Below are 24,192 nucleotides of genomic sequence, written 5' to 3' on the forward strand. Positions count from 1 at the left end.
GCAGCCTGCAAAATGCACATTATATTGCATAAATGCACCTCAGATTGCATAAGTGTAATTGTTTTCTGTTCCTTGACACGCTGTTAAGTATATGTTCCAAAACAATTTCCCCCCCCCCCCCCCTCTTGTGAACTTCTTTCTCTGCAGATCATGCATAATAAACCACAAAGCGTAGCAGGCTTCGGGGGGAGAGAAAGGAAACCCACAGAAGGCAAAATGAAAGAGCCGTATGCATCCATCCACTGTCACAGGGCAATGTTAATTTTGAGCCTGACAAAAACACTGTAATTGCATCCCCCAAGAACAAAAAAAAACAAAAACAAAAAACACCAGCATTATTCTTTTTCTAGAACACAACTCTCAATGTATTTTTAGACTAATTCAGACCAAGAAGTTTGTAGCCTGCATGACCACAATGATACACAGCTCACTGAATTAACGATCGGTGAGGACTCACAAAGTCAAAGAGAGGTTGTTCTTTTATTTTTTGGCTACTGCTGATGTTTATAGATGTTGTAATGACAGTACTATCTCAAGTTGTGTAGTTACACCTTCTGAAATGTTTTCCTTCCCCCATATACTGTGGCAACCCAGGCTACGTGATGTTTAGACACCTCACTTTAAGATACCATTTTATTGTTCTTTTCTTGCCTGCCGTTGTGGTGAAGCTTGCTCCTTACCTTGCCCTGACGTTTCAGACGTGTTCAGGCTATGTCCAGACGTGTTCAGACGTGTCCAGATATTTCTCCATTTTATTTCCTTGTGATTTTCTCTCGAGCGTTGTTAACTCTCAGCCACTCGCTGAGCTGAGAGCCAGAGAGGGTAATTTTCCATAAAGCAAACATTTTTGTTTAAAAAAAAATATCCAAATTGTTATAAAGAGAGTGAAGGGATGGAAAAAGAAATCCAAGGAAGCGGACCCACCTCTTCCCTCTGAGGTTCTTGTTCAACTCCAAATATTTAATTCATAATAAATAAACACATCCTCAAGTCTTGGCAGAGGAGAAATGAAATGAGATCTGTGGATGTGTGCTGGACACGACTGTCAATACACGGAGCTGTGGTCCAGGCGTGTGCTGCTTTTGCACAGGAGAGAGACTGATGTTTGTGGGAATGTGAGAAAAGCCCCTAAGCCATGGTCGAGAGTGAGTTTGGGGACCTGCTTCTGTCCTTGGCATTTGTTATGGTCTGCCTTACAGCAGATGCCTGCTCAACGGGGTGGTTTTTGTCAATTCCTCAGTAGTTATTTCTCCCTAGGCAATACGTAGGCTGAGGCACTTTAGCTAGTGCCTTCTGTGAAGAAAACATCCAGGAGTGACCTTCAAATCTCCCTACCGACCCTTATAATGCATTTGGTTTCCATTTTGTGGGTCACATAGCTGGAGAAAACCCCAGGGTGCTGATCCTTGCTCCCACTGGTTTGTCTGGCAGACAGTACCCAAGGATTTTCTAAACATTCTATAGGACATTGGAGAGCAATATCCTTCCCCAGAAGCCTTGCAGCTCTCTACACGATGTCCTGTGTCTTGGCATAGAAATCGGAGCAAGTGGTCTTCCCTATTTAATGATCAATGTTAATTAACCAGCCAGCAGGATCATCAACAAGTTCCTCCATTTCGCAGGTACGTGGCTTACAAAACTGTTACGAAAATTTGCCATGCAGCCAAGCCAAACAAACAACACCCCCAATATTATTTTACATGCGTGTCAAAAGAAATAACTTGCCGCAGGCAGTGCGGGTGAAGGAATTTTACAAGACTGCGTCTGATCCTCCCTCTCCCCTCCCTCAGACAGTTAAAGAAATGTTTGTGTGATGAAAGGGGTTAGGGAGCAGAGGACAGCTGGTTAGGAATTAATGAAATGTTTGAGCATTATCATGCAATAATGGATTTAGTTGACTATTTGCCAGTGTTCAGATCTAGTGTGAGTTGCTCTACATAAAAGGCAGGGTTTCCTAGATTAAACTGAACCTCCTGAAACTGCTGCTGCGCCTAAATCCTTTGAAAGCCAGGACTTTAACAAGGTAATTTGTCTTCTGGAGGGACAGAAGCCCTCAGGATTGTTTGGACTGGCTTTCAGACTTCATGACATGTGATGCAGCCAGCTCTTAGAGGTGTCTCCTGGTAAGGAGAGGCCATGAATTTGGGAGACCTGAGCAGAGATGAGGTCTCTCGGCCAGGATACTTGTAAATGACATGAAAAACGAGTCTTGATTTTCACGTGTTTGGCCTGTAGCTTATCCCTGGGGTATCTCTCAAAAAAGGGTGTTTGGTTCATTTCTGATGGGAAAACAGTGCTCTGAGCTTGAAACTGTCATTTTTCCTTCTTCCCACCCTTCCCCAACATACGTTGTCATTAATTTGGAACTTTAAGTGGCTGTGTAAAATCATTCATGTCCCTTGATGCTTTTATTTCCCCCCTAAAAGCCTTGGGATGCTTCCAGTTTCTGCCTATCAGATAAAGGCTGTAGGCCAAGCCAACCAAAGATTTTTTTTAAAACTCAGACAAGTTACAAGAACGTCCCACGGGTGGAAGGATGCTCTGTGCAATTCTATGGCAGTGACCCAGTCAAGCAGATTTTCTGGCTCACTGAGATTACCTGTGGTAGCCAAACTTGACTATGAGCTTGAATTCCCAGTGCCAAATTGCTTTGTGTAGAAACTTTGCGCCCAGAATTTACCCATCTGAGGCCAATTGGCTCATGTCACCCTAGAGCAATGTCAACAGTCCTAAGCAGACAGGGCAGAGCCTATCTCTTGGGCTGAAACCTGGAGTAAGAGCAGGAGCTATCCTACACCTTTCCCAAATGGAAAAATAAATGACTTGTAATGGAGTCTCAAGCTCCTAGAGGTTGTGTTGGCAAGATGCTGATACGAGGTCATGAGCTGTATTGCTCTTGCTGCTGCTTGTGAGGTCCCTGAAGAATTCGTGTCTTGAAAAATGAGGTTTCCTTCTCATTATTGTCCTGGTTTGCACAGCTAAAAAGCAGTATTAACAGCAGCAAAATTATCCTGCCTTTTTAATCTATGTGCTCTATTATTATCTTCACAATAAAACTGTGAGGCGTTAAGCTCCAGTGCAGTTTAGAGTTGACAAGGAATGACTTGACAGGTCTTCAAGAACAGCATCTTTCAATCCTTACATAAGCACTAAGAGCAGTTAAAGTGCCGCTAGACAGCATTTGAGAACTGCATGACTTGGTAGTTCAGTCACTTCTTCCCTCGCAATGGAGACACCAGAAGTTCTTTTGTATGTTATTTGCTCTTTTTCTCTCTGCTTGGGCAATGAGCCGGGATTAGTCAGTATTCCTTCCGAGCCGTCTCATATTAAACCATGACGATGATGTTTATGAGGTTTCCATTTCTGCACTGGGATATTTGTACTTCAGTCTCTCTATTTTTGCTCAGAGCCAAATTGAAAAATGGATACATTTTCATCACATTTGGTTTGCAAAGAACCAAAACCTTGAAGTAACACCCGTAATACGGGAGGTTGGTTAAAACGGAGATGATTTTCAAGTGACTTCATTCACATTAGCTTCACCCTGGCGAAAGCTGCTCAGTAATATTGCCAGTTCACACTGGTGAATACAGAAAAATGCCCAGAGCAGACAGCTGTGTTAATTTTCTCTCTGTGAAGGTTCCTCTGCAGGCAGTGTACCAGAAAGCTGATGAAAATCAGTCTTTCAACTGAAGTCTCCTCCGAGATATAAGTCTATTCCCTAATGCTTTCACGTAGCAAAACAACCTTTCCTGTTTAACTTACGAATAAGTGATAGCCTCTTCATCTAGTTTAGCACAGAATAAAATCATATCATCGTAGAATCATTGAATAGCTTGGTTGAAAAGGGCTTCAAAGATCATCTAGTTTCAACACCCCTGCTACGTGCAGGGTTGCCGACCACCAGAGAAGGCTGCCTTTTATCTGAATCACAGAATCATTAAGGTTGGAAAAGGCTATTAAGATCATCTAGTCCAACCATCAGTCTGATCACAACACATAATCTATAGATCTAGGCATGAAAACACGACTTTCATTTAACAGATCGTTTATTGTTATTCATACTGTCTTCTTGTCTTGCAGCCTTTTAGCTACAGCTGAATTTGAAGTATGCAGGTGTTACTGGGCACATTTGTTTTGATCACTGAGGTGGGACCTGAAGCCTCTAGAGCCTTCCTGGAGGTCTTGCTTTGCTCTTTGCTTTGCTGGGGCCTGTTAAAACCACATGTTGTGACTTATCTCATCTCTCCCTTGCCTAATCGGCACTGTACCTAATCAGTGTTTGCAATATTCTGGGTCCCAGCGTTGTCAGAATTTCAAATTGTTTAGCCCTGTGTCATGAAAACTTTGTTTGGAAAAGCAGCAGTGTTTTCTGTATTTTTGGAGAACTCTAGGGTATAACTCAAGGAGCTACATCTAAGCTAAATGGCTTCTCTAGCTCTGATTCAGTGTTAGCAAAGGTCCACGAGCAGTCACAAAAATAGACAGGGCCATACTGATGATATCCAGGTTCTTTTTAATGTTCCCCTGAAAACATGAGTAACGCTCACCTGGGTGATGGAAAAGCAAGTTGGATTGGCACTGGTTGGTAATGGGATGGAAAATTAGTATGTAAAAAAACCCAGTGATTAAGATAATAAAAACAATGTTAAGAGTCTTAGGTGAAGCCAAGTTTTAGAGCCCTCGAGCTTTTAATTGTGAAATTCTTGGCTCTCATTTTGTTTCTGAAATAGAAATCTATTTAAATGACTTAAGCAACCCAGGTTTGAGGAATAACCCTGAACAGACCGTTGTTGTTGTGACAGGAAAACTGATATGAATTGGGTGAATAATTTTTATTCTAATTGCTTGAATTTCTAAACACTACTGAACAATTGCAGAGCCCAAAGTATTTCTTATAAAGCCATTTTAAACATTGAGGAAAAAAATGCAATGCGTTTCCAAAGTCCAGAGATATTTGGAGTGGGAATTAAAATCGCCAGAAGAATACTGAGGTTTTAGAAGTGTTTTCAATTACTTTCCACTCCTAAAAGGTAGGTGAAAAATGACAAATTCACAAATTCTGTAATTCACTTAAATTGTGTTCAATGATTTTTCTCTTTTCCTATAAATGAATATAGAATCATAGAATCACTAAGGTTGGAAAAGACCTACAAGATCATCCAGTCCAGATTGGTTCACCAATCACCAATAATTCTCAATAAACCACATCCCTCGACACAACATCTATCATCCCAATCATGAATTTTCCTGTCATGTTTGGAACGAAGTTGTCCCTTTACACAAAGAGCAGCGTGGAGGCTGCACACTGCTGTTCTTAAGCTCTGGTTTCACTTTACAGTGACGATGATTTAAAATCTAGTTGCTCCCCAGAGGGGGTCTCCCATTCCTGTCCTTTTCATCTGCTGATCAAATATGCTCAGGATTAGTCAGTGCATCTAGCTAATTTGGTAGGAAAAAAACCTAACATAAAAATAAATGGATACTTTTCTGCTGGATGAACGGTGTGCATTGACTCATATCACAGTTGTTACACCTTATGTCAGCCTGCAGGGGCTGGCAGATAATGGTCAAGTCCTTTCCCCCAGTATTGTCTTTCCTAGGGTAAGTCACACCCCAGTTCTCACTTTTGATCTCTATAGAAAAAAAAACAGCTGTATTTTTTCAGTTTTTTCTGAGCAGTTTTGTCCTTTTCCTTGAACATTTCCCAGATCATCCTGGAGCTACCATGCAACCTGTTGGAGGGGCACCTGGAGGTGCCATTGCTCTTTTCTGGAATGTGTCAGCAGCAAAGAAACCAGGAAGATTATAGAGGTATCTTTCCTTGATGCTTCTTTTATTTGGGCAATTCTATCAATTCAAAAGCTTTTTCCTTTATTTTTAAAGGGGGTCTGGCAACTAACATCCTCACTTAAATACCTCAGATACCCAGAAATGCTTTGGTAGGACCAAAAGTTTAATAATCTTGAGTTTTTCTTACAGAATCATAGAATGGCTCAGGTTGGAAGGGACCTCAAAGATCATGAATCTCCAACCCCCCTGCCACTTGCAGGGCCACCAACCTCCCCATTTAATACTAGACCAGGCTGTTCAGGGCCCCATCCAATCTGGCCTTGTACACCTCCAGGGATGAGAGGCATCCACAGCCTCTCTAGGCAGCCTGTTCCAGCAATTTATTTTTTTTTCTTTTATGATTAGGGAATCAAATCAGGCAAGGAAATAGTTTTGAATATTTCAGAGTAGAAATAAAGATCCTTTATCCCTACACGGGTCTCAGCCCTCTTTTCTGGCCTGTCAATGTCTTGATGCTGAGTGCAGACATGCTCTCCAAAAGCATATTTTGGCATTCGCTTGGGCCAGAGAACAGAGGTGATTAAACCACGTGGGAAAGGAGGATGGGGGTTACAGTGCGTAAGGGACAGAAATTCAGAAGGTGGCAGCTTGAATGGAGATGATTTGCAACGTGCAGAGCAGATGACAATAAAGAAGTTAATGAAGTTGAGAGGAGAGAAAGTTCTTAGCAGCAAGGGTGTTTTAACGAGCTCCCCAAGGAAACACTGATGCTGTGCAGAACTTTGAGAGCAGATCAGGAGAAATGGTTTGGGGGAGATTTGATTTTTGTCATCAAGTAATCAGCCGTATTTCTGCAAAAATGGCCCTCCCCAGTCCCAGTTAAACAGGAACTGGCCTGAATGGTTTGTTCTAAATGGGAACAAAATATTTTCTTCCAACTGGCAAAAGTTCCCCTCTCTTTTTCCCTTTAGTGGTTTTGGTCAGACCAGAAGCGTATGTTACAGAACCTGCCAGAAAAAAAATGTTTTCATAATTGATATTTTCATAAATGCCTTTCAAAAATTTCCAGTCAGCATCCTTGGAGACAGAAATCCTCTCTCAAGCTCTAGAACAGGTATTGAACAGACATCAGTTCTTACCATCTACCAGCTGGCTCCATCAATTCATTCTATCCTTGACCTCCCTTCTGACAGCTCTCACAAGCCTGTGATGTTCCCTTTGGAGGTTTATTTTTCAGCACTGCAAATCAAGCAAGCAGTGTGTTCCCCATAACCTTTCAGTGTGGTCTGGTGGCCTGTGGATAGAACATGGCTGGAGAAGTGCAGTGAAGAATTTGGGAACTTTGGACATATAACTGAGTTCAGCTCAAGTCATTCTATGACTTTATGAGTTAAATTTGTATTCTTTTCTCCTGGAAGTGACCTGTCAGCCTTGCCCTTTGGTATTGATCCTTAGTACTCTGCTGCACAAAATCTCCCTCTTCTGAGGGAATGATTCTGTTTTGTAGGGGTTATCGGCTTTCTGTCGTCTCCTCTGGTATGTTTTGAGCTTCACTTCCTAGAAATGAGATGCTGCTGTACAGCTTCCCTTCTCTCCCTTCCTCCCACCCTGCTCTGCTTACTGCTAACCAAGAGTTCCTCAGGAGCATTTCTTCTTACATTTTTGTGGCTTGTTGTAAAATGCAAAATGCAAAATTCAAGCAGTTTTCCTGGGGTGAAGCAGATAGGAGGTCTCTCCAGCGTTTGGGTTGACGCATATTGAATGCCACAAAGTGTATATCCCAGAAGTGCCCCTTGCAGACCTCCATCTCTAGGCACTTATTTAACAAGTTCATTGAATTTCATCTGCTCAGTGATTTTGATCTCCCTCTGAAGTGCTGCTGAAACCCAGAAGTTTGAAAATTATCATGGACAGGAGCATACAGTCCAACAGTTTATGAGAACATGCCAACTCATGTCTTTAGGCTTAAATTACAGAGATGGAGACAAGCTAATAAATTGTTATTCCCAATATTTCATGGAATAAGAGAATCACAGAATGGCCTGGGTTGAAAAGGACCACAGTGATCATCTAGTTTCAACCCCCCTGCTATGTGCAGGGTCGCCAACCACCAGACCAGGCTGCCCAGAGCCACATCCAGCCTGGCCTTGAATGCCTCCAGGGATTGGGCATTTCTCAGTCTTAGAGATGGAATATGTACTTGCACACCTGAAGTTGTTTGGTTCCAGCCCCCTGAACTCTGTGTGAATTCTGCATTTGAAGCCAGCCCTAGGAAAGCATGCAGCTGGTGGTAACAGACTTCTGCTCACTGTGCTGTTCGTGGCAGGAAAAAAGAGAAGCTATTCAGCTGATCCATGACCATTTCCAACTCTGTTATTTGAACTTCAAGATACATCTAAAAGACTTCACACATTGTTGGGAGAGATGTTCCACCACAGATCAAAACCACTGCGCAGGTGCAGAGATTCCCATTATTTTGGGAGTACCATTAGATAGTTTCTGCATGCCTGTGTGTGTGTGTGTTGCAGTCACTGACTTCACTTTCTCTCAGCGACCTACTAGTATCTCTTGTCTCATGGAATTGAGTGTTGTTTGCTTGTTCACAGTTTCCTTTCCTTCCGTTATCCAGCAAAGAAAGTTCGCTTAAGTGCTTTTTGTGAACTCTTTCAAGATCCCCAGAAGGATGATACAGGAAACAGTGAGTTTCCTTTCTATACAAACTTCTAGGGTGTTCCCATAATAGTCTGGAATTTATCTGCACTCGACAGCCTGCAATTGGGCAAAAATTAATGAACTGTCAAGGGATCAGGCAAAACACAATTAACATATCAGAGAGGAGAGCTTGCAATAAAAAAGAGTCCTCCAGTTACATAGCACCTTTCATCCCAAAGCACAATACTCATGTTGCCAAACACTTTCCTTTCTACCCTTGTGTTTCCAATTACTTTACAAGTTGGCCACGCTTTAACCATTCAGCCTGAAATTTTCCATAATTGCTCTCTGCCTCAAGTTGTTTTTCTTTTTTTTTTTTTCTTTTTAAAGGGGAGCAAAAGGGGAAAAGTTACACACACACACACACACCAGCCCTTCATTAAATGTGCGCTCATTTTTCATGGAGATTAAAGCTAAAGAAGTAATTTTATGAATGTTTAAGCTTTGTGTCTCTTTATTTTGAAGAGCACTTCTGCACTGCGGGCGGCTGGAACAGAAAGGAGACACTTGGCACAGAAGCTGTGTTGGGGATCGGAGCCTGTCGCTGTCTCCGTAAAAATGTTTCTGGATTCTACATCCCAAACCACAGCCCAACCTCTACTTGCATGCATCAGAGGCATGCCTGCACCTTGCTTTTAATGCTTGCTCACTGCAGACCCCCAGAAGCAGCCCCTGGTAAGCTGAACGTCTGGATGGCGCAGGCAGAAGGAATTCTCATCTTTCCCCATTTTACCCTGGGTGACCTGGTGCAGTGAGTTTGAGCTGGGAGGATTGTAGCACTGTAAGGGAGGGCAGGGCATGTGTTGAAAGCTGACAAGGTAGAAGTGTGAGTCATTAAAAAGCAAAGACCAAACTATAAAGAAACACTTACATATTAAGAAAAAGAAAAAAAGCAGTTCTGGAAGGCACGTTCACCCGATGACTGACACTCCCTAGAAAAGCACCGGGTTGTTCCAAAAGTCTCCCACGAGGTGAATAAACTTTGCCAGAAATAATTGCAGATATGGGATTGTGTAATTGCTGAGTGCAGTGCAGGAACCTGTGCTTTCTGTCCCTTCCACTTCCTTCATTTCAGAGCTGCACAGTGCTCAGGACACTGGTGCTTGCATTGGCTGGAGCAGTCAGGGCAGCAGGAAAAAAAAGAAAAATCTTCTTAGCAACAACTTCACAGCATCTTAGCTTTTTTCTAACTCCATTCATAAAAGCAGCTAAACAAGGCAGGCCGCTTGGTGTACTCATTGCTGCGGGAAGCGGAAAGCTCTTGACTTGCTTGCCTGCAGATTTCATCTACTCATCAAGCAATGAGCAAAATGGCTTTAAGCCACTTCAGGCTCTGGCATTCCCATTAGTATACTCCAGTTACGGAGATCAAGGGACTGCAGAGGGCAGCGTGACATAGAGAGGATGCATATAACAGCTTCACCTCCTCTCTGCAGCAGACAGTGAGTTTGGGGAGCAGGCAACTGCCACAGTGGTGTGGTTTGAATGGCCGGGCAGCACAGTGATGCTCCCATATCATGGGCTTTGTGTCAGGCAGTGCTACCAGCAGGGTGGCATGCCTTTCTTTAAGCAGTAATTAATGGCTAATCAAAATTCAGACACTCAGTCTGCTGTAGAATAAAATCATTAGGGTTGGAAAAGACTACTAAGATCATCTAATCCAACCATCAACCCATCACCACTTTGCCCACTCAACCATGTCCCTCAGTGTCATATATACTCACTTCTTGAACACCTCCAGGGACAGGACAGTGACCTCATCGCTTTCCTGAGCAGCCTGTTCTCATACCTCACCACTCTTTCTGAGAAGAAATTTTTCCTAATAGCCATCGTGAACCTCCTGAGCTGCAGTATGTTTGGCTCACAGGAATTAAGGTTAAAAGGGATGTGATCAGTCCCCAGAAATACCTGCAGCAGCAGCAGGTGCCAGGTTTTAGCAAGCTGTCTGATCTATTGTGTGAAGAGCTGCAGAACTCATTTACTGGAGACAGAAATGAGAGACCTTCCCACTGGAAATAAGGATCAGAGGTTAATTAACTACAGGAATATCATATCGAGAATGTGAATTCCTATATAACAGCATGGGGGAATTCACTGAATATTTTAGGACAGGTCTGTTGTCCAATGAAGCTGCTCACTGTGCTGTTGTGGAGGTACCTGCTGTGTAAAGAGGGATGCTGAGGCTCCTGACTTACGTATCACAGAATCTAAAAGTAGTTGGTCCATCTGGTTCAACCCCTGCTCAAGAAGGGACACCTACAAGCAGTGTGCCCAGGACAATGTCCAGGTGACTTTTGGAGATCTCCAGGGATGTAGATCTGGGTAACCTATTCTAGTTCCTGCTTGGTGCCCAGGAAAGAAGGCAGATGAGATGGACTTTTCCTACCTGCAGTATTGCAACTCTGCCCCTAGCTGGTGGCTATGGAAAATCAACATGCCCTGCTTGTGAGAAAGAGCCAAGAAGATCAGTGCTTGGAGTCTGTAAGAGTGCCAACCTGACAGTTTTGCTCTTCCCCCTCGGATGTCACCAGATCGCTGTCACATGAGTGTGCCGTGGGTGGGGGAATGCCCTGAGCATGGTGCTGTTGGCTGCACAGCCTGTTTTCTCACATGGTAAGCCTATGAATACAGCCTGATGATTGCTCGAGGTATAACAGAGACAATTTGGATGCAAAACAGGAAAATATCTCAGGCTCAAAGCGGGAGCTGATTCCTTCTGGACATGGAGAGCCTGAGCCTTGAGCCCTGTCCCTGGGTAGTTTAATCTCACCAGCCAGAAACCTATATGGATTTACACTTCATATGCAACGGTTTGATAATCATGTTGCCATGGCTACACTTTAGTCTTGCAATAAATGTGTCATTTCACACATTTACATCAAAAGGAAGTCCAGGACATGCAGCTCTTGTGTAGCAGAGCACGCTGGTCTCCCACTATGAACACTTCCCACTTTTAACACCCTATTATTGTATTCGCTGTTTTTTTTTTTCTTTTTTAGGAGGTGAGGACTATGGAATAGGTTTGACAGCATGAAGATGAAGTTCCCAAGTGCTCTGTGGTCTTGTCTACTTTAAGGCTTCCTCAGGGCTGGCATCAGGGCATCAGTTTCCTGTTGGAGTCTCAGTTGTCCCTCAAGTGCCTCTTCCTAAATTCTCTCCTGAGCTTCCTCCTTCTGATGGCTCCTTGTCCCACATATAAGGACATGGGCAGCTTCTGTCTTGGTTTGAGACTTTTTCTCTCCTCTGGCCAGAAGCAATGGGCAGGTAAGTGCTATGTAGAAAGATACAGGTAGTATGGGTAGTAGAGGAGAGGCAGCACCTATGGTAACTAAATACAATGCTGGTTGCCAGAGATGCACCCACTAAGTATCAGATCTGGAGAGGATTTTCCATCCAGGTTCTAACCTTGCTTTTTTTGAGCTGATTTAAACAGATTTTTCAGGACTTGAACAGTTGTGCCTTGATTTTTTTTCCTTATAGCAACAGTAGCTGGAGCATCGTCAGCACTAAAGCAGCACTAGAAAGCTCTGCTCTCTTGTGACAGTAACAGGCCTAGAGGGAATGGTATGGGGGAGTTGGACATGATGATCCTTGTGGGTCCCTTCCAACTCAGGATATTCTATGATTCTATGAAAACTCTGTTTTAGACAAGCTGACCTTTAAATACTAATTAAACACCCATGGGATGATGTAGGAGACAGGGTTCTAAGTGAGCATGTAGGGCAGTAAGTATCAAAAGATTTGCTCTGGAATAGAATGATGCTCTTAGCAGCAGTGAGGATGCTGAATTTGCCCATATGGATGAGTGATCCCTGAAAAAAGAATCAAACACACATGCCTGTGTGATTAATCAAGGGCTAGAGGAGGGAATAAAGGAAGCGTATGAAAGAGAAATAAAGAAGGAGGAAGGTAACAGAGCAGAACAAGATGCAGAAGCTGCAGGAAGATGAAATTTCATTGGAAAAGCTTGTCTGAATGTGAGAAAGGCAGCTTGACATGCCTGGAAGGGAATGATCATCAACTTTGTCCAGGAATAAAGTGTCAGCCTGTCAAGTCTGGTTTTCAGTTTCAGGAATATGTGCAGCACTGTACTGTAGAAGGACATGTCAGATGGGCCTGGAGGAGAGGAACCTAGCTGTAGATGTCCCTGTTCATTGCAGGGGAGTTGGTCTAGATGACCTTTAAGGGTTCCTTGCAACTCGATTCTGTGATTCTATGATTCTAACCCTGGACTGAACCTGCGGTGTTTCTAGAGTGGGAAGTTCAGACCTGGTTTACACCCCATCCATGACTAAGAGAATGGGACGTTATATTATTTTTAATCATATCAGAGCATATTGTAGTTTGTTTTTCTTCACTGTCAGAGCAATAAAATGCCACCACAGGAGACTCCCAGTCCCCAGGGAGCATGCTGTGAGGATCTTTTTATACAGCATTTTTTGTCATCCAAGCTGATTGCTCTGAATGGGCATTTCCTTACTGAGACCAAAATGAGCTAGCAGGAGGACTTGAAGTCTCACCAGACAGTCTGTGTGTGCATATATCAAGCATGCATGTTCAGCTCTGGCCTCACCAGCATCCTGCAGGAACGTGCTAACCCACTGACTTCCATTGACTGCTTTCAATTGATCGGTTGTGTAGAAACAAAGCAAGCAAAGTTTCCGCTCTCTCAGATGTTGCAGAGGGTGTCGGGTTTGCTGTAGCATGTTGATCTTTTTCAACTGTTCCTGTACTTTTCGTTCTCTCTTCGGGGTGGCAAAGTATTTTTTTGTGACAGATAGCTGGCCAACAAAAGGCAAGATCTCCTAGAAAAATGGACTATCACTTGCTTTTTTATTCCTTCTCAAAAGTGTAAGGGACATCTCATAAAAATGCCCCGCAAGTAAGCACAGGAGGGGCATACAGAACTATGAGCTGCCCTGTGAACATGAAAGCCATCATCAAGCCATTGCATTTCCTGTTAGCCCAACAAGAAGTATGGCCGAGTCTCCTTCCTCATACTCCGCCAACCTTCCCCTTTCTCTCCAGGGCATGGATAAAGCTTGCCTTTCCTTTTCACAGCTGCCAAAATACTGCCTTTCCTGCTCAATTACCCCATTTTCAAACACTTCCCAGAGTTTGAATACTGTATTCCAAGGCATGGGGAGAGATAACTATAGACTTGGCTGTGGATGACCTTCATTTCCTTTAGCATCTGCTCCTCCTAGGAGTTAACTGTATGCAGCAGAAGCCTGTAGTACAGGAAACAAGGAGAAGGAAGGAGAGGGTGAGCTGCACCTAAACCCTGTCCTTGAATGTCTCTTCAGCCAGTGAGGTTTGTGCGCGAATGAACCCATGGTTGTGCGTGAGACATCTCACATCCAAGCAGGCCATGGTGGCCCCATCCCAAGTCCCTGAGCTGCCACACACTCTGGCCATGCTCCAAGGACCCTGGGGACTGCAAAGGATCTGCTGCCAAGGCACCGAGCTCCCCCCTAGGCAACTGGAAGATGGAAAAAATGCAGGTCGTGAATGCTGTCTGGAGTGAGTGACCTGGATGTGTCTGCCCAGACTACACACAAAGAAGCGACGTGGGCCTGGCTCCCTCACTTACAGGCCTTTGTGCCCGTGCAACGTGTGGAGAGCCACAGCTCTTGCCTGGCTGCAGAAGAGACCACTGTTCTTCTCGGCACAATGGACTTGTCAAAGTGGATGCCAAGAGCTTCCAGTCTCCCCGCCATGTCTGCCAAAACTTCCTGATAGTGGGCTGCTCTGCAGCCTAATGCTGTGTGCTGAGGGGAGATTCAAGTGCTTGGGATATTTAGATGAGAACTGTGGAGTATGTTAACAGCTGCCACTGTTTCTTCACTCCTGAGGCTCAGTGTTTGTGAACACAAGATTCAAATACAATAGTCCCCAATTAATGACATGGTTGTGATCCCAACCAGAAACTTCTCCTGTGCCTAACAATTAGCTAAAAATGTCAAATACTCCAAAATAGGTCTGAATGAACGTATACAAGAGATGCATCAAGCTGATCCGTCTGCTTCCAGTATTGCACAGGGTCCTGCCTGTGCCTAACTGCAGAGTGTGCTCTTCTCTCCCTTGTAAAATGGTACTATGAAACAGGTTTCGTAGAATCATAGAATTGAGTCAGAAGGGATCCTTAAAGGTCATTTAGTCCAGCTCTCCTGCAATGAACAGGGACATCTACATCTAGGCTATGTTGCTCAAAGCCCTCCAACCCCATCTTGAATGTCTCAGGGGATGGGGCATCCACCACCTTTCTGGACAATGTGTTCCCTTTAACATAATAAACATCTACCTTATGTCCAAGTCTCTCTTTTAGTTTGGAAACGTTTCCCCTTGTCCTGTCACAAAAGCCCCTGTTATAATGTGTCCCCTTCTTATAGTCCCCATTCAGATACTGAAAGGTTGCTATCAGGTCTCCCCAGAGCCTTTTCTTCTCCAAACATTATTCAGTGTGACACATAACAGATAAAGGGAAATATTCAATTTCTGCTCACTTTATTTGTTTGGGGCTCAAAATTAATTTATCTGAGAGAAGTTAAAAGCCAAAGATTCATCGTGACCAAACAAACTGAAGGTTAAACATTTGGATTAAAAAAATGGGAAAAAGCAGATTTTATATAACCTAGACCTTTTTTCTGTGTGTGTGTGTTAAAATTAATGAACTTTTCAGGGTGATCAAATTTGGTCAAAGAATAACTAGATTTTTTTTTCTTTTTTTACAGAATTAGACCATATGGGAAAATTTTATTTGGTTCACTTGATTCAGTACTATTTTTCCCCTGATCTTCAAATTGGGCCAAAGGTTCCAAAGAGCAGACAAACAGAGGAGATGGCCTAACCCATGTTTGCATCCTTTGGAGTCTGCACACTGGGGTAGGTTGAACCTTCCCTGGAATCTTGCATGTGGCTCTCAGATCCCATAAGCAGGTGGAGAGATGCTCTGAAGGATTTTGTAGGGCCAGGAAGAAGGATCTAGTGCCTGGAGTGTGCCTGAGGGCTGAAGAGGTTGAAGGCAAATTGAGGTTGCATGCTGGCATCCTGGCTGTCCCTGAGGTACCATCTGAAGTTAATAAATGGGGTTAAATAAGGCCTTAAAAACTCTGTTTTTACAGTGCCTCAAATTCAGAATGGCTACACTGAGCCAGTTGGGAAATATGTGGGATTTCAGTTATACCCAGAACCTTAAAGACACTGCCTGTGCTTCCTCCATGGCCCTTTGATCACCAAGATCTTAGCTAAACCAGCAAACAATCCCATGGACTAATAGCTGATGTTGAGTGAACCTGAGCATCAACACAGTTTCTACAGTGTATGTCAACTTCAAAGAATCAAGATGCCGTTCCTGGGGCAGCTATTCCTGTGATAAGAACAGGAAGGACACATTAGTAGACCTTTATGTATGTGCCAAGCTGAAGGTCTGAGACCTCAGTGGAATGTTGGGATCTTGACTTGAGTAACCTGCTGTAGGTTAGTAGAGCTTGGACCAGACAATCTTCAGATGTTCTTTCCATCCTCAGCCCTTTTGTGATTCTTTGACTTTGACAGAACTGATCACATCAGACAGGGTCAATGGAACCTGCACTGGTTCAGCACCAAATTTTGGTCCCTGAGCCCACATCACTCCCATTGCTCAGCCAGAGCAGAGACACCAAGTGGAACATGAGAATCCTCTGAGCCTTTACAATTAGAAAAAGAAAACCTGGCAAATGCTGCTGTGCGACGTTCAAGGAAAACCTGTTTGCGTGGGATGTGCTGGAAAAATTGCTCAAGAATGGTGCATTAGCATAGAAAAAAAATGGTCTGGCTGCTATTCAGGTTAGTGTTTTCTTGCATGCATGCAGCTGCTAGCAAGGTGTTTGTTGTGCATGTGTGCTAATTCCTGTTGCTCTGGGATGCTGGAAATGTTTGCCCTCACCTAGTTTTGATTACTTAGTGTTTGGATCCATCTGAAAGCAACTTGCTGAAGATTTCAGGGTAGATAGGGGCATTCAGTGGGTATCAATCCAGGAAAGCAGTGAATCCAAGATAAGTTTGTTTCTGGTGCTTGATCACTTTTTGCAGCCAGAATAAATCACAGTGGGAAGATGGATGAATGGCAGGGCCAAAACATTATACCCACTTCCATGGCAGATTAGGTATAGGTTTCCAATCCCTGTTAATCAAAGCTGTGACCATGCTTCTGAGGTGGATGAAGAGATTCATTGTTATCCAGATCATTTGTCACTGGCTCAAAATGACTGAAATTGGAAGGGCCCTCTTAGTTTATCTGATCCAACCTCTGCTCAAGCAGAGGCAGTCAGAGCAGGGTGCCAGGACCACATCCAGGCAGCTTTTGAAGACCTCCAAGGAGGAGACCCTGCAACCTCACTGGGCAAACTGTGCCAGTGCTCTGTCACCTACACAGAACAAAAGTGCTTCTAGATGTTCAGAAGGAATCAGCATTAAGTTTTCAAGAAAAAAAAAAGGCAGGAACACCAAGATGTTTGCTGGAACCTCCTCCCAAGCACTGCTTGATGAATTGATGAATTATCTGCATGCCTGGTGCTGCAAAGGGACAGCCCTTGCTGCATCTCCATTTCTATCTCAGATGAAAACTGAAAGTAAAATACACCAGGAATGGCTCCTGCAAGCTGGAGAGCTGCAAGCTTTCCCTTGTGTACCAATCTTACTCTCCTACCACTGTTCCTCTAGCCTTTCCAGCAATAACGATGTTATTCTGAGCTCAATTCCTGTAATCTGAAAGGCTAAAATCATCAGAACCATTGCTACAAGAGCCTGTAGCACTCCTTTCGTTTCAAACGTGAGGTCTTATAGAACCATAGCTAGGATCACTGAGGTTGGAAAAGACCAAAAGATCATCTTGTCCAGCCATCAACTCATTCCAGTGACTGCTCTAAGCCATGTCCCTCAGTGCCATATCTACCCTTTTTGTGAACACCTCCAGGGGCAGTGACTCCAGCACCTCCCTGGGCAGCCTGTTCTAGCACCCGACCACTCTTTTAGAGAAGTTTTTCCTAATATCCAACGATCTAACATCCCCTGGTGCAACTTGAGGCCATTCCCTCTTGTCTATTTCTAGTTACCTGGGAGAAGACGCCAACCCTCACCTCACCACAACCTCCTTTTGTGGAGTTGTAGAGAGTTATAAGGCTCATTTTAATATGGTTGTTCAGTACAGAGGATCCTTTAATTTAGCACCATTAAACAACAACAACAAAAAGTCCATACTGTGAATTTAGTGGAAAAAAAAATGTAGTAAAAGCAAAAATTGTAGCAATCTGGGACAGGCTGCTGCTGCCTCAGAATAAGTGCCCATCCACTGCTGAATATTTTGGTGCTGGTCAGTCCTGATGCATTTAGCACAAGTATCATGTCCCCTGGGAATCACTGATTAGCTTGGACTCCCCTTTTCCCTGGAGTTCAGACCTCAGACAACATGCTGGAGGCCTCATTTCCTCAACTTTCATCCCAAAGGACAAGGACTGATATAGAATCATGGAATCAGAATCATTAAGGTTGTAAAAGACCATTGAGATCATCTAGTTCAGCTGTGTACCCCTCACTACCATGTGTGCCAGGGAAGGCAGTGAGAAGGGGAGGAAAGACTGTGCCAGCCCTGTAGCATGTAGGGACCATGCAGGATTGATCCCTCCATTCATAGACAATGGAAGGATCAATCCTACATCCATCAATAGTGGCACTGGGCATCCAACACCAGATTTTTAGAAACGAGCTGCAGTTTTAGCTATGAGACGCATGAGATGGTGAGCACTGACAGCACCAGGAATAATTGTCACATTAAACCCAGCTGGGCTTTTGTTTTTAAAAGCACAGCCTTGCATCATGCTTGGCATCACAGCTGTGATAAACCATTATATGTGACCAGCTGCAGTCAGCCTGGGGGTACAGAGAGCATTTCTCACCTCCTCTCATCCCTCTTCTCTCCAGTTCATGCACTGAACTCCCTGTAATTGAGCCTTTTCCTCCAACAGCAGTTTTACTTGTATAAACATCATTTCTGCAAAGGGCCTGGCATTCAACCAGCACTGGATTCAGTGGTGCTCATCACCATGGTTTATGAGATTTTCAAAATGGGTACCATATCTGAATTTGTTTTATTTATTTATTTATTTTTTTAATAAGACAAGATCAAATTGATGTGTGTGATGCTGTGAGATGAAGATAACATTTCCGAACAGCAGCCTGATCTGCTAATTCTGCCTCTTACCTGGCCTTCCAGGCTGCCTCATTTAACTGCCAGCAAACATCCTCTCCCCACATTAACCCCACAAAAATGAGCTGCAGCAGAACCCACATAATTGCTTTTCTCATTCTGTATGCTACAATTTCCAGAGGGAACATTTCCTGCAGCAGCCAGATCTGCAATATCCATTATTTTTATGCAAGGAGTTGCTGTGCTGTATTCTCAGATGCCACCTTTCATCTCACGCACTGCCTCCAGCAGCACCCAGCGGATGCAGTGTGCCCTTTTCCCATCCTCTCTTGGGCAAGCAACTCCAGTGGCTCCGGACAGAGACAGTTTTCAGCAGCCCCCCTGCAAGAGCTGCATCCCCCCTTGGAGCCAGGCATGCAGCACTCACATGAGCAGCAGTGCAGATCCCTTTGAGCAGCTCAGCTGCAACTCTTGTTTAACCTCGGCACTGAAATGAAGCACCAGGGCATCCAGCAGCTGACATATCACTGCGATGTCGCTGTGAGCAAATGCACCAACACAGCAAAGCAACCACGCAGCCCACGCATCGGTGCAGGCGGCAGTGTGGGGGTTCCCTGCTATAGGGGCAGCTGATCCGTCTGCTGCTGCTCTTGGCTTGATGCAGCAATTTGTTATTGCTAGCTAGCAGTTTCTCTCAGTGTTTAAAATAGCAGCAGGAACGTTCCCCATTGATTTATTCTCCTAGCACAGATCGCAACCTGCCTGCATACGGCACATGAAAAAACACTTGCTTGTTTTCTCCCTGTGTAGGAGACTGGGGGAGGAAGCCCTGCAGACGCTTTTTGCCCGGCTGCTGATAAATCCCGACCCAATGGCAGAAAGCAGGGGATGCTTGCGGCGCGCGGAGCTGATTCGCTGACTTACCCTTCATCTCTCCCAGGAACACCGGGTGAAGAAGCCACGCTCTTGCTCCAGAAGGAAAGCAGAAGGAGCCCAGCAGCACCACTGCAGAGCCTGCTCAGAAGTTCGCTCCCTCTGCCACAGCGTGTGCAGCTTGCCAGGTATAGCCTGGATGAGAACACCCAGTGCTTTTCCCAAGATGAATGAGATCAGCACATATTCAGGAAAGGAAAAAAAAAAAATCCTGCTAATATATGGGATGGTTTTTAACCCAGAGGTAAAGTGTTAGCTTACAAGTTCTTCTGCTTTAGGACTCGGGATTTTCTGGGGTAGATTTCATGGTGAGGGTGGAAGTCTCTCTTCTCCCTTTAGTGCTGCTGTTAAAAAAGCAAGCAAATGTTGTAGCCACAGGGTAGGCAAGAGCCCTGTGCTCAGCAGTGGAAGATGTAGGACACATGAAGGGTACCGTCACAAGCTGTGGAGAAGCCTTTGCAACCTGCACACTGATGCTTTTGGCTCAAGCCCATAGCTCTCTGTTGCAGGCACCACATGGCTGGAGCAGAGGGACCCTGACTCCACTGATCTTTCCTGGGCAAGGTTGTTCACATTAAGCTCTCTTCTGCATGGCTGCTTCACACCATTGCAGATCTGCAGGGTGCCTTTCTGCTGCCAGGTCCTTTCCATCAAGCATCTCTCAAGTCTTATTATCTGAAGCCTCAGACAGGGAGACAGGGAAAGGGCATGAGCTGCTTGAGGGACTTGGATAGGGGCTAAAATCTTTTGGGGACAGGAAGTAAAATGTCACATACATCTAGGATGTCTGTCTTTGTGTTGGGGGATCCTGAACTTGTTGGTGAAAGAGGAGAAAGGGACACCACGCCATCCAGAGGGACATGGACAGGCTTCAAAAGTGGGACCACATGAACCAAATGAGGGTCAACAAGGCCAATTGCAAGGTCTAAGTGATTAGATGTTAGGAAGAAATTCTTTACTCAGAGAGTGGTAAGGCACTAGAACAGGTTGCCCAGAGAAGTTGTGGATGCCCCGTTCTTGCAGGTGTTCAAAGCCAGGTTGGATGGGGTCCTGGGCAGCTTGATCTGGTGAGTATCAACCCTGCCCGCAGACTAGGGGTTGGAACTAGATGATCTTTAAGGTCTCTTCCAACCTAAGCCATTCTATGATTCTATGGTGATGACTGCCTTGGTTTTACAGTTGGGAACCTGCAGGACACAAGGTTGCATTTTCCTTTATCCTTTCTGAGGTGGAAAGTGAATACATTGGAGGAAAAGGGTTTGCTCAGGATCAGGACCCCAGGCTTGTTGGGTAGGAAACCAGGTTTGTTCTGCATCAGCAAAGCCAACAGGATCCCATGGGCACCTCATTGCTTGTGGAATGCCTGTAAGTTTGGTGAATCCTGATCAGCATTGGTGGCAGGAGAAAGGAGAGAGTCATGGAAGAAAGTCATTCAAGGTCAGAGAAAATGCAGGAGAAAAACCCAGTCAAGCTTAGGCTTAAAAATTCCCTGAGAGGAAGCTATAGCGAGGTGGAGGTCAGCCTCTTTTCCCAGGTAACTAATGGTAAGACAAGAGGAAATGGCTTTAAGTTGTGCCAGGGGAGGTTCAGATTGGATATTAGTTAAAATTTCTTTTCAGAAAGAGTGATGAGGCATTGGAATAGGTTGCCCAGGGAGGTGGTGGAGTCACTGTCCCACTGTTCAAGAAGAGAGTAGATGTGGCACTGAAGGACATGGTTTAGTGGGCATGATTGTGATGGGTTGATGGCGGGTCTGGATGATCTTAAGAGGTCTTTTCCAGTCTCTATAATTCTATAATGGACACAGGCCCTGGATGTGGTCTTCTGGGTGCTGTGACTTCTGAAGTCCCAGCAGATCCTACAACACAGTGGGGCAGTGCCACACAAGTCCTTTGGGCATGTGGGCAATGGGGATGGTAGACCTTCCTTCAACCCAGGAGGCAGCTGTGGGCATGTTTGTTTGCAAGACTGAACCTAACCTACCTCAGGTAGGTGCTCCGATTAATTAGTCAATACATGTTAAGTGCTGCAAAGATTTAAGGCCCTGCTTAATCATTAAGTAATTCAATCATCGGTGGCTGCGTGGGTTGCCTGAGGCAGAGAACGATGAATCAGCTGATTTCTGGCAAATGCAAAGTGTGGAGGGAGAAAACTTTCCAAGGCTGGGTGACAGGACTATAGGAATGGCAGCAATTACTGATGCTGATGAGACTGAGAGCATTTATTATGACCTAAAAGAGAGGTCAGAGCCTGAGCAGAATGGATGGTAAGATCAGTGAACTAATAGAAAAACCTTAAAAGGCCAGCAGGAGCTTTGTTGAGCTCATCAGGCCAAGCCACTGTGGAAGATCAGTGTCTGAGACTGAATCAAAAATGCATGACTGGCACTGGTAAAATGGGGAGATCTTGCTTGCCATGGATTGGCCTGTCCTACCTGCAGGGACTGGTCCCTTTTTGTAGGCGTGGATGAACACCTAAGCAGCTGATGAGGGATCAGCTTGTGCCCTCCAGATGAGTTCTTTGTGGAATCAGGCAACCTGAGAGGCTTGAGGGCTCACAGTGGGGACATTGCTATGGACCAGTCCACCCACCAACCTGAGACACCTCATCTCCTACCAACACACACCATGTCCCATCACTCATAGGTGGGCATCAGACAGGGACCCATGTAATAATTTCTGTGATAGCTAATTCCAACCTTCACAGTACTTCTATTTCTTCCTATTCCTTCCTGTCATTCTCCATAGTGGGATCTTCCCAGTTACACCACTGACTTTGCTCCTGGAGTCATCTGCACAGATGAAAAGTGTCCCTCTCAAAGTAAGGAATATGATACTCCTTTAAAGGTGAAACTCACTGATATTAGGACTTTAAATCCTGGTTAATACCATTGCAGATGTGACTTGCTGCTAACCATGGAAGTGAGATGAGAACTCCTTGGCACTGTGCCCCATCCATAGACAGGGATTTCTGTGAGGCTGGATCTGGGGAGAACCTAACTGGGTGGAAAAAGCCTCAGAGCTCTCCTTGCTGAAATAAGTCCATTTGGGGAACTGAGGAGGGGCTGGAACAGCCCTGTAGGGTTGCGACAGAGCTGCTTACCTGAGCTGAACTTCTCCAATGGGGCTGTGGTGGTGACACGTTGTGACTGTGATGCAGAAGCTTTGGAGATGTGCCAAGATCCTATTTGTCCACTACCTTACCTATGGCATGAGTGTCCCCTGTAGGCTCCTGTATCACTAATCTTGCCCTAGCCTCACAGATTTCCTCCCAAAGCAGCTCTACAAAAGAAAAACAGCCTGGATGCCTTGCCGGGGTCTCAGATGAGACCTGCCCAAATCCTGGAGAAGACAGCATCGCCAGCAGATAGCCCAGTGTCACAGCACCAGCTGCAGGGCTTGGCGTCTGTTCTTAAGGCACCCCCTGACCTCAACCATCGCCCACGTCCCTGCAGCCTGCTTTAATCCCTTTTTAATTAAATGTAGAGGGGTGTGATGGTATCAGGAGGGTGGGAGGGTGGTGGCCTGGGGTGTTTTGGGCTAGGTATGTGTGCCAGCCAGCTGGGTTTGTTATGAGCCTGTCAGATCTCACACGCTAGCTTTCCTTCTCTTGGGATACAGCTGCAGCCCAGGCACTGTGTGGATCACCTCTGCGACTTTCCCACTGCTCTGGGATCCTGCTGTGTCCCACCTGGCAGGAGCTGCTGTATCTTGGATGTCAACAAAATCAGCAGTGGAAAGGCAAGGTGGCTTCTGTGGCAGCACTGAACACTAGGGAGGAGGTTTAACTTAAATCAAAAAGCAGCACTGATGAGACAACCAGAGTGGAGAGAACATAGTCATGGAGATGCTCAAGATTACTGAGGGTAAGGTCTTAGTCTCAGAGGTCATTGCACCAGTGCAGTGCAAAGAGGAACAATCTCATAACGTGTGGCCTTGAGCAAAATCAAAGTGATCAGAACAGGAGACAGAGCAACGCTCTTTTCAGCCACTGGGAATGGTCAGGCACAGCTGTGTTCTGTGTGGCCCAGAGCAGTGGTGAAGTACAGAAGTGAAGGAGCTGACCTGGATGAGGTCAATGCAAAGAGATGCCAGGGAGTAAACAGTGTTACAGCCACATTGAGAAAACCCAACCGTGTCCAGCCTTATGGAGCTGAGGTTGGAAACACTCAAACTTAGCTGGATGCCCTCCTGTTTTTAACAAGTGGAGGTTTTGAGCCCACTTGGGATAGCTGGTGGGCAGTTAAGTTTTCCCCATGGCTGGAGATCACTTCATCAAGGCAGCAAAATTATTGCTCAAAGGGAATTTGTGGGCTTGGCAGAGACGATCAGTGCTGAGTTTTGCAAGAGGGCAGATTGCTTAGCATTGTACACCCAATGTATCTTAAGCCCCATGACTCTGAGAAACAGCAGCTGGTCAGTCACTTCTTGCCAGAGTCATTTGAGAACCCTTGTGGCTTCATTACATGGACAGCAATGTTGCTTGCAAAATCACAGGATCACAGGATGATTGAGGTTGCAAGGGACCTCTAGGTCCCCTTGCTTTGCTCAAGCAAAGACACCCAGAGC

General features: G+C 45.0%; 2 protein-coding genes across 7 annotated transcripts in view; one reads left to right on the forward strand and one right to left on the reverse strand.

The window, feature by feature from the left end:
- Nucleotides 1-19,753, reverse strand: part of SLC45A4 (solute carrier family 45 member 4) — an 86,592-nt gene extending 66,839 nt beyond the window's left edge. The window contains exon 1 of the mRNA XM_090138061.1: nucleotides 19,616-19,753. The gene's annotated coding sequence lies outside the window, so the exon portion shown is untranslated. The remainder of the gene's footprint in view (nucleotides 1-19,615) is intronic.
- On the forward strand, nucleotides 1,188-19,714 carry LOC149918741 (uncharacterized). 6 transcript variants are annotated; one of them, XR_016465381.1, is made up of 6 exons: nucleotides 1,188-1,622; nucleotides 5,712-5,814; nucleotides 8,971-9,180; nucleotides 11,505-11,769; nucleotides 15,240-15,390; nucleotides 19,632-19,714. XR_016465381.1 is itself a non-coding variant. In XM_090138065.1 (4 exons), exons 1-4 carry the CDS (start codon nucleotides 1,572-1,574, stop codon nucleotides 11,537-11,539), a joined length of 399 nt encoding a protein of 132 aa, XP_089994191.1. In that variant the 5' UTR covers nucleotides 1,188-1,571; the 3' UTR covers nucleotides 11,540-14,531. The 6 variants fall into 6 exon arrangements, 1 of the variants encoding a protein (XP_089994191.1); XR_016465380.1 differs by having other exon boundaries at nucleotides 15,240-16,332; nucleotides 19,632-19,712; XR_016465379.1 differs by lacking the exon at nucleotides 19,632-19,714 and having other exon boundaries at nucleotides 15,240-18,611.
- Nucleotides 19,754-24,192: the final 4,439 nt, after the last annotated feature.

Source organism: Phasianus colchicus, chromosome 3 (assembly GCF_987193195.1).
Source record: "Phasianus colchicus chromosome 3, bPhaCol1.hap1.1, whole genome shotgun sequence".
Taxonomy (NCBI): Eukaryota; Metazoa; Chordata; class Aves; order Galliformes; family Phasianidae; genus Phasianus; species Phasianus colchicus.

Excerpts from the sequence above, each read along its gene's own strand:
- LOC149918741 (XM_090138065.1), top strand. The coding sequence starts at position 1,572 with ATGTTAATTAACCAGCCAGCAGGATCATCAACAAGTTCCTCCATTTCG. Across the intron at positions 5,815-8,970 it reads AAACCAGGAAGATTATAGAG|AGCACTTCTGCACTGCGGGC; the intron begins GTATCTTTCCTT and ends TTTATTTTGAAG. Across the intron at positions 9,181-11,504 it reads ACCCCCAGAAGCAGCCCCTG|GAGGTGAGGACTATGGAATA; the intron begins GTAAGCTGAACG and ends TTTCTTTTTTAG.